The sequence below is a fragment of the Lacerta agilis genome, chromosome 4, assembly GCF_009819535.1.
Source record: "Lacerta agilis isolate rLacAgi1 chromosome 4, rLacAgi1.pri, whole genome shotgun sequence".
Taxonomy (NCBI): domain Eukaryota; kingdom Metazoa; phylum Chordata; class Lepidosauria; order Squamata; family Lacertidae; genus Lacerta; species Lacerta agilis.
This window is the reverse complement of record NC_046315.1, coordinates 89,300,831-89,310,682: the sequence shown is the minus strand read 5'-3', so window position 1 is coordinate 89,310,682 and position 9,852 is coordinate 89,300,831. Positions and strand designations below refer to the sequence as shown.

Below are 9,852 nucleotides of genomic sequence, written 5' to 3'. Positions count from 1 at the left end.
TTATATTTACCTATAGCATAATTAGATGAAAGTGAAACTGGACTCTGTTTTATCAATATCTCATTACATTGGCAAAGGCCCAAGAAGAATCCTGGCATGCTGGAAAATGTTGGATAAGTGTACTGAAGTGCCCAAGGATAATAAAAAAGGTAAAGGGTAAAGGACCCTTGGATGGTTAAGTCCAGTCAAAGGCAACTATGGGATTACAGCGCTCATCTCACTTTCAGGCCAAGGGACCTGGTGTTTGTCCACAGACAGCTTTCCGGGTAATGTGGCCAGCGTGACTAAACCAATTCTGGCACAATGGAACCCAGAGCGCACAGAAACGCCATTTGCCTTCCCGCCGCAGCGGTACCTATTTATCTATGTGCACTGGTGTGCTTTTGAACTGCAAGGTTGGCAGGAGCTGGGACAGAGCACCGGGAGCTGACTTGGTCGTAGGGATTTGAACCGCCGACCTTCCGATTGGCAAGCCCAAGAGGCTCAGTGGTTTAGACCACAGTGCCACCAGTGACCCAAGGATAATTAGGGTGAGCTACCAGATAAGATGGTAAACATAAATCAAGATGGTAAACATAAATCAAGAAACTTAAAAATAAATGGGATGCAATTAGTTGTAGGGTGATTAACTGCTGGCTCTCTTTGTGACAAGGAAGATGGTTTAGCATTAACAGGTAGATGAAGTTACTTGTGGCGAATCAGCTTATGGTGTTCACTGCATCCTTTTTCTTAACACCTTAGGCAGGTGAAGGGAAGGGCCATTCCTCAGTGGGACAGGATAGGTGCATATAAGGCCCTAGTTCAACCACACACATGCTCAGTTAAAAATCCCTTAAGAAACGGTCTGCAAGTAGTCTCTACCTGAGACAGAGCTACAGCCAGGGAACCAGAGCAGATAGTAAATGGGTCATTGGCCTAATCGCATATGAGGCAGTACATTATATCCATATTCTCAACTGGAGAGTCTGAATTTGTGTGTAACCTGTAAAAATGTTCAATCCAAGAAAGATTCAACGGCTGATGTACAGTCAAAAGGTGCCTTTACTTAAGTAACCACCACTACTACCATGTAACTGCCAATAGGGGTGACAAGGTTGGGGGGTATAAAAATTTAAATAATAATAAAAAACCCAGAATAAACCTGTTTTTGAGAATCAAAACCTCTGCCTTTTGTTTACCTACGGGACGTAGCATTTAATCATTAGCTGCATATATGCTCATTTTAGGGGGAAAGGGAAGTGTAAAAGTGCTTAAGTATACTTTATACATTTGTGCTGTGCGCCTACTACTTTCATTACTAAATCGATAGCTAATTATAACGAGATGAGGAAACGATTATTTTGAAACATGTACAATTCATACGGTCAAAGCCTTAAAAGCAACGCGAGCAGGTTTCCTTGAATGTGTTCCACCAACTTCCCCCTCTCTCAACGCTAAAAGAGCAATAAAAACAGGGCCATCTATTTGTAACGACTCCCTTTTCAATGAGGCTGTAATCCTATAGCTATTTACACGGGAGTAAGCCCTTTTGAACTCACTTGGATTTCTGTATAGACATGTAAGGTGGCAAGGATCCGGTTTGGGCCTGCTCACTCATGTTTCTCATTAGGTTGTGATCCAGGCCCCTCTGAACATGGAGCACGGGGCAGGGCCAGGACATCTGCATAAATCTCCCCGCTCCCTTGTCATGCTACCTTTACACTATGCCTAGCATGGCAAGGGGGAGTGGATAATTTATGCTGATATCCTAGCCCCTGCTGCTTCCATTTGCACCCAGAGCCTCTGACATCTTACCCCGCAACATGCTAAAGCTCCATCACCGCCTTGCCATTCCTGGTACACAGGTGTGATACGACACACAGAAGCTTTTCAGACATTATCAACAGGATCGCCAACAGCAGTGTAGCAAAGGAGCATAATATTTATGCGTATGGGAGCAGGATCACAGCCCCGGGGCTCGAACACTTTCTTTTACATCAGATCCTGCTACCCAGACACATCCCGGGGTTGCTATCACCATGTAGGCAGTCAAACTGGCTTTTGAAGGAAGCACGCAAGAGTACAAATTGCCGTCACAAAGTCACACTGCATTTCCATGTCCCCGTTGCACGTGCTCGCGCAAATGCACAGACACAGAAAAGGGAGAGAGACACCCCTTTGCAACTCCGTAAAGAAATGGACCAATGAAAATGCAGAAAAGTTCCCTTTCTGATACTTGCACTTGCCAGTTATGAAAAGGCGACTCTTCCTAAGCAGAACAACAAAAATAAAAGCCGGTTGACAAAACATTCCCTCCCCCCCATACAAAGATGTGTCAACCCTGAGCTTGTAATTAAGAAGTTAAAATCTGTGATTTATATATATATATATAATATTCATATATATAAAAATAGATGATCATACTAAGACTAAAAAAGTGAAAGAAATTTTCCATGTCAGTACTATATATATATATATATATATACTTGTGTCGACGTTTTAGCAACAGAGTTCCCTTCTGATACAGAAACTAATAGATACGAAGGATGCCGTTTCTATGCAAAACTAACATATTGATCCAATTACTGTTATCAGTTCCTTTGAAAACTGCCATTTGGTTAAGGTAAATGAACACAGTCGCAGGAATTTCTACTTGATGCCAAACCTGCAGCTAAAGAAAAAGGAGAGATTCTATCGCAAGAGATTAGTTTTTATGTCAAAACCCTCGAGTTAAAACTTTTCAAGCATTGTTAAGACTTTGCTACAAACCAGGTGGTGATGGGCAACTTAGTGGACGCCTTTGTCAATTACATACCATGGCTAAAGGGTAAAACCAACCAGGACAAAGAGTGTTAGAATTCAAACAAGAAGTGTGCTAAACAACGTGAATATTCTGAGACGAATGATGTTCCTTGATTAGTAGACTTATTTCTGCTTTTGTTTTGGACCTCTTGGCAAGTCTTCTATTTATGGCCAATGGAGTGCAAATAATACAGGATTCAAAAGATACTCCCTCAATAGTAAAGATCATTTCGGTGATCTGAAGCGCGATACAAAAGCACTCCTTGTTTTTTATGTATATGTTTGAAGTCACATTTCGCTATTTTGTTGGGCCTTGGACTTAGCTTGATTGATTGATTGATTTTTTGGTGGTGGGGCGGGGATATTCTTTATTTTGTTTCTCTTCTCTTTTTTCTCTGTAATGGAAAACCCACACTTTGTACCCTTAACCCTTTCCCGCCTCCCCTCCCCTTTTTTCTTCCTGCAGCATAAAAGCAAATGAAGCTCTGAAAAGTCTCCTGTAATAAAAACGTGAGAAAAAGAGATCTCGCCGAGGAGCGGACAGCGTCTTCATCACAGCTATCTGAAGGAAACAGGGAAAGGTCCACTCTGGCACCCGGTGCTCTTTGGAAATGCACAAAGGGGAGCAGGTTGCAGCACCGCTCTCTTCTAGTAGAAAACTGTAAGTATTTGTGGCATGGTCCGTTGCCCAAGAGCATAAGAAAAAGAGAAAGTTGGCTGTTTTTGTTTTCATTTTCCGAAAGCTAAAAGGCAGTCATTGCTGACCAGAGCTAGGATTATCTGCATTGTTTTTGCAGTAGGAGAACCAGGCAGATGACAAACCACGTGAGTGCTGACCAACTGGGCTGACTGGCTGAAGAAGAGTCCACTTCCCTTCTGTCTGAATCAACGAGGGGTGCGTCCGTGGTGATGAATTCAAACTCTGTGGGACAAATGTCATCCGTGCAACCGCTTCCGCTTCCCGAGCCACTGGTCTCTTCGCCTGCGGGAGGGAAGGGAAGAGGGAGAATGTCATCCTCATCATCCTCATCACCACCATCTATTTCTTATACCCCGTGCATCTGACTAGGGTATCCCAGCCACTCTGGGCAGCTCCCAACAAAATAAAAAGGAATACACCAAAACATCAAACATTAAAAGCTTCCTGAAACAGGGCTGCCTTCAGATGTCAACGAAAAGTCATATCATTGTTTATCTATTTAACATCTTTGACATCCTTCCAAGCACAATTCAAACTGTTGGTGTTGACCTTTAAAGCCCCAAATGGCCTCAGCCCTGTACACCTGAAGTAATGTCTCCACCCCCATTGTTCAGCCCAGACACTGAGGTTCAGCTCCGAAGACCTTCTGGTGGTTCCCTCACTGTGAGAAGTGACGTTACAAGAACCAGGCAGAGGGCCTTTTTGGTAGTGGCGCCCGCCCTGTTGAACGCCCTCCCATCAGATGTCAAGGAGATAAATAATTGCGTGCCAAGGCCCCATGACAAAGGCCCCCTAAGGGATAAATAAAACACACAAACAAGCAGAATTTGGTTTATGGGTTCAAATAGGGGCAAAAATAAAATTATTATTATTATTATTATTATTATTATTATTATTATGGCCAACTGTCAGGGATGATGGAAGTTATGGGCCAACAATATCTTGGAAGGCCACAGGTGGATCTCTGGCTGCCAGGATGGACACACCTCCCCATGAGAGCTCAGATAGCTAGTGTGTAAACAGCACTGAGATGGGTCAAGGCAGTTTCCTGGTCCCACGGAGGTTTTCATCCAAAAATAATGAATAAATGGATCACAATGGAAATTTCAGCATCTCAGCCAGTGGTTTCAACTAAGAACATATTTGAAGAATATTTTTCTATCCCATTAAGCACTGCTGTTGTAAGGGACCCGATTAAGAGAAGCCGAATGACGCGGGATCTTACTTGTATCCTGAAAATTCACATCGTTTCCATTGTATGCGTTCTTGAGTTTGTTCGTCATGACTCTCAGGGCCATGATCTGCTGCCTTATGTAGGTGTCGGGCCTGGTGATGTCGACGTCAACCTCAGGATTGTTGATCTGGTTGGTGAGCCCATCATTCATGATCTCTGGGAGGTATCTGTGCATCAGAATGAAGAACTGCATCAAAATGATATGCCACGACCAAGAAATTTCACTAGTCCCTGACACAAAAAGCCAGAAAGTTCAATTTGTCAACCCAATGGACATGCAGCTGCAAACATGCCTCCAGGACCACTCACTCGATCCAGTAGGTCTTTTAAAAGTTTTTTATTTTTTAAAGAATGAAGGAACTGGCAACCTGTTTTTCAGAATGGTCACTTTAGCTCGCCAGTAAACCCGCCGTTTGAAACTGAATAAGCAGCGAGTCCCCGTCAGATGGGCTTTACGTAGATGATGATGATGATGATGATATACTGTGCTGGTTTACACATTTAGGAAAGCACTTTGCTTAGTAGCAATTAAGAAATGTATTGAGGTTAATGCAGGGATTTTTTTTTTTTAGGTAGGGAGATAGGAACGAAAAGGATTTTCAAAAAATATGTATCTGCCATTAAAGAAGGAACTATATATTATTTTGACAGGGTTTCATGTAAACTCTGTTAGCATGATGGAAATGAACGCCTGCAAGTGTAGAAAATGTTATGTGAGAAGCACAGGGAAACTGGCACAAACCACCTGCATCTGTGCCTCAGAGGAAGTGCTTTCATATAAAGAATAATCTCATTCCCTTCCCCTTCACTGTCAATATTTTGAACTAAAAGCTATGGACTGGATTTAAACTAAGGCTACAATCCTAAATATCGCACGCATTATACTTTTAAAGCACCTCACCAAAAGAATCCTGAGAATTGTAGCCTACTCCCCCCCCCACAGAACTACCATTCCCTGAACACCCTGAACAAACTACAGTTCCTAGTATTCTTTGAGCAGGGAATGTGCTCTAAACGCACACAGCCACAGACTAGGAAGTAAGCTCCACTGGACACAGCGGGACTTAAAATCGGTTAGCCATGGCTCAACTCTTGATGATTTCAATGGGAATTAAATGAAACTAATGCGCAGAGAAATCCAAACTGGCAGAGGCACCCAGTTTTGCATAACATGGGGTGGTGGGGGTTGTGTGTATGTGATGTCACATATGCGACACACATGTCTGAGGTCACGTGTGCCGGGAGGAGTCCGCGAGGCCCTCCACCATTGTAGGGAGGCCTGGCGGGGCACTCCACCACTGTGGGGAGGCTCGGTGGGCCCCAATCCCTCAAGATTGGGGAGGGCTCAGCTCTGTCCCCTTTGTGGGGGCTGAGCTGTCCCCAGCTCCATAGAGTTGGCACGTATACAAAGTGGGGTTTGCCCTGTTTCAAAGGCTTCTGCCTGTTGGCTTCGCACAGTGGTGGATGATGCACTTGTGGGGCTCCTCACTGCCAATGGAGGCAAATAGGATTGTGAACGACTGGTCATGTTGGACTGGTCATGTTGTGTGGATGCCTGATTATCGTCTTCCAAAGCAACTACTCTATTCCAAACATCAAAATGGAAAGCGTGATGCTGTTGGTCAACAAAAGAGGTTTGAAGACTCTCTCAAGGCAAATCGCAGAAAATGTAGTATAGACACCGACAAATGCGAAACACTGGCCCGCGAGTGCTCCAATTGGAGAACAGCCTTTACCAAAGGTGTCATGGACTTCGGAGATGCTCAAATTCAGGATGAAAGGGAGAAACGCGCTAAGAGGAAGGCATGTTTGGCAAACCCTCACCGTGATCAACTCCCATCTGGAAACCTATGTCCCCACTGTGGAAGGATGTGTGGATCCAGAATTGGCCTCCGCAGTCACTTACGGACTCAATGCTAAGGCCATGTTTATGGAAGACAATCTTACTCGGCTACCTACCTGTAACTCGGCTATAAGTGATTGGCAAAGAAAGAAAATAGGATTGCGACCTGTATACTGAAAATCTGCATTAAATCTCATCTCCACTGAACTGATGGGTAGGTTGGATACCTTCTGTCTACGTATTGATCATGTTAAAGTCAAAGGCGGTACAGGTCTGCATCCTACCTCCAAGGCTGGATGGGTTTCTTGCTCCACTCCTCAACACCCACAAGCCTATGTGTGTTGACCTCTATGGGAGCTGGAGCCCTGAGTGATCAAGCTCATGCTCTTATAGAAGTTTACATGCTTAGGCTTTGGCCAGGAAGATGTGCATGTTCAACACATGATGCTGGAGGAGCAAGGAAGTAACCCCATCTCAGATGCATAAATAATAATAAAAAGGCTATCTCTTTATTTATTTTTGCTTTTTGTTTTTTTGGTATTTGTTTTCTTTTATTATCATTTTATTTTGACAAAGTAATAGTCATAAATAAAGAAAAATAAAAATGTGCACCCCACCACCCAGACCATTCCATTGTAACTATCCAACCTCCCAAAATGTCAACACCTCTTGCGACGTTTCGACCCCTTTCTTTTTTAACAGTAGAAATTCTATAAACACCTTCCATATCTCCTCGAAATCATTTCTCCTGCATATTCCCCGTCTTGCCTTAATGGCACATGTTAATTTAAAGCTGACCGAAAGTCCAGAGGTAGCATTATTATCAATTTACGATGGGGTGGAAGGTTCGCAGGCTATGAAGGACTTGCTCACAGATTTATTGACAGCTGCACAAATTAAGATACCGTAGCTAGGAATTGGAAGGGGCAAGCAGAATATAAAATGGAAGAATGGTATAAAGAGGTGTGGGATATAGCTATGAATGATAAATTAACATGTTCCTGCTCTCTCTTTAATTGGATAGGTTTCACAAAATCAACACATAATTGACCCAATTATACAGAAATAGGGACTTACTTTTTTGTTTATTTCAAAGACTTATAATTTCATTTTGATGAAACATGTTTTGTAAAGTTGCATCAATCTGTGAGAACGTGTCGTGTTCGAAACATCTCTCTCCCTTTTATTTTATTTTTTACATAGATATATTTTGAGGAATGTTGTTTCTGCTCATTTATTTTTCTGACTACCGATAGTGACAGAGGCCACCCTGCTGTGTATTTCCGAAAGGACCAAAAAGCTCAGAAAAAGCTATGATTGCACTTTCACTTGTTCATTAGGGTTCCATTCACATTATAAGAGCTGTTTCACACTCCCAGCTCCCTGGTCGTATATGGCCTGATAAAATTACATCTCTGATAATGAGGCATTCCTGGCTGCTTTTCAAATAAAGGGCTAGAAAGATCAATCCTCCTCTGTGTTATTTGCTAATTGATGGCCTAGAATTAACTCAGCCTGGCCTCTTCTTAATTAATAGTGGCAGTTGTAGAGAAAGGAGTGATTTTAATAATCACAAGTAATCTTGACATGATGACTTCTTCACAGCCACATAGCTTCCTTTGGCTTAAAACTGAAGTTAGGAAAGGGCTACTCAATGATATGAGAGGCCCATTTTAAGGCATGTCTACTATAAATGGAAATTAGTTTGATGTCAGTTTGTCATGCCTGTTTAAGAATGAATCCTGGGATTTGTAGCTTGGTAAGCGTACTGAGCCTCTGGTTTCCAGATATAGCTCTGAAAACTTGTTTATTCCTTCGTTGCAAATTGAGCCTTACATTGTCTACTCGTAAGTACTGCTTACTGTATTCAAGGGAGCTTACTCCTGGGTAACTGGGTAAAAACTGTGCAGCCTCACACAGCAATCCTAATCATTTTTACTCAGAACTAAGTTTCACTGAGTTCAATTGGATTTACTCTCTGGTATGTGAGTATGATAATTCTCGCAGTTGTTGTTGTTGTTGTTGTTGTTGTTGTTGTTGTTGTTGTTGTTGTTGTTGTTGTTGTTGTTGTTGTTGTTGTTTCCTGCCTTTCCCCCTGACAGGGACTCAAGGCAGCTTACAGCTACAATTGTATTTCATTCCATTTATCTGTTGAAGGCATTGTACAAGACCCCTTCCCTCACACATTTCTTCTTTACTACAACCCTGTGAGGTAGGTTCGGCTGAGAGGTTGTAATTGGCTGAAGATGACAGGTGTAGATGTATATTTGACATCTATGTGTGCAGGAGATCACACACAGGAGAAGCTCCCTGAGGTGGAATAGGATGTCAGGGGACGCGGGTGGCACTGTGTGTTAAACCACAGAGCCTAGGGCTTGCTGATCAGAAGGTCGACGGTTTGAATCCCCACAACGGGGTGCGCTCCCGTTGCTCGGTCCCAGCTCCTGCCCACCTAGCAATTTGAAAGCACGTCAAAGTGCAAGTAGATAAATAGGTACCACTCCAGCGGGAAGGTAAACGCCGTTTCCGTGCACTGCTCTGATTAGCCAGAAGTAGCTTTGTCATGCTGGCCACATGACCTGGAAGCTGTATGCCGGCTCCCTCACCCAGTAATGTGAGATGAGCGCCACAACCCCAGAGTTGGCCACAACTGGACCTAATGGTCAGAGGCCCCTTTACCTTCATTTCCATTTGAGAAATGTTGGAAGGTATGTGTGTACCTTCAACACAGTATTTCTAAACAATGCTTCACAAAGTGTACTATGCATGGTTCCATGGAAGTTGCAGATGCAAATATTAATATATATTTTTGGTCTCCCCCCCTTACTTAGCTTTGGTGTGCCCATTCCAGCAGTCCTCCTCATTGGACAGGCCTGCTGTCACTCTTTCTTCTTTGCAGATACTGTATGGTAATGTTGACCAGAACTTTTTGGAAAGCTTCAGTTTTTCTTTAATGTCAATTACCTGATCAAAAGACAAAAGAAGGACATTTGGTTAAAAAGAGATAAGAAAAGATAAATAGACTCAGATTGTGTGTTCGTGTTTGTGCACATGTGCATATTTTTTTTCTTTTCAAGAATTACAAAATGGCAAATATCATTCTTGATAGTGGAGACTATTAAGGAACACAAGATAATTTCTATATAGACTGAAACAAGCTGCCAACCACATGGGACTGCAATCCTAGGCCCACTTACCTGGGAGTAGGCTTCACTAAACTCAACAAGATTGATTTCTGAGCAGGCATGTAAAGGATTCTGCTCTTAATTTACCTTAAGGCCATTTCTACACAAC

At 42.9% G+C, this 9,852-nt stretch overlaps 1 protein-coding gene across 2 annotated transcripts in view; it reads right to left on the bottom strand.

Annotated features, from left to right (window-relative positions):
* Positions 1 to 2,332: 2,332 nt before the first annotated feature.
* Positions 2,333 to 9,852, bottom strand: part of GPC6 (glypican 6) — a 740,852-nt gene continuing 733,332 nt past the window's right edge. For both annotated transcript variants that reach the window (XM_033147878.1, XM_033147879.1), the window contains 3 exons: positions 9,386 to 9,522; positions 4,707 to 4,882; positions 2,333 to 3,763 (listed from right to left, as the gene is read on the bottom strand). In XM_033147878.1, the coding sequence (XP_033003769.1) occupies positions 3,558 to 3,763; positions 4,707 to 4,882; positions 9,386 to 9,522 (519 nt within the window). In that variant the 3' untranslated portion in view covers positions 2,333 to 3,557. The remainder of the gene's footprint in view (positions 3,764 to 4,706; positions 4,883 to 9,385; positions 9,523 to 9,852) is intronic.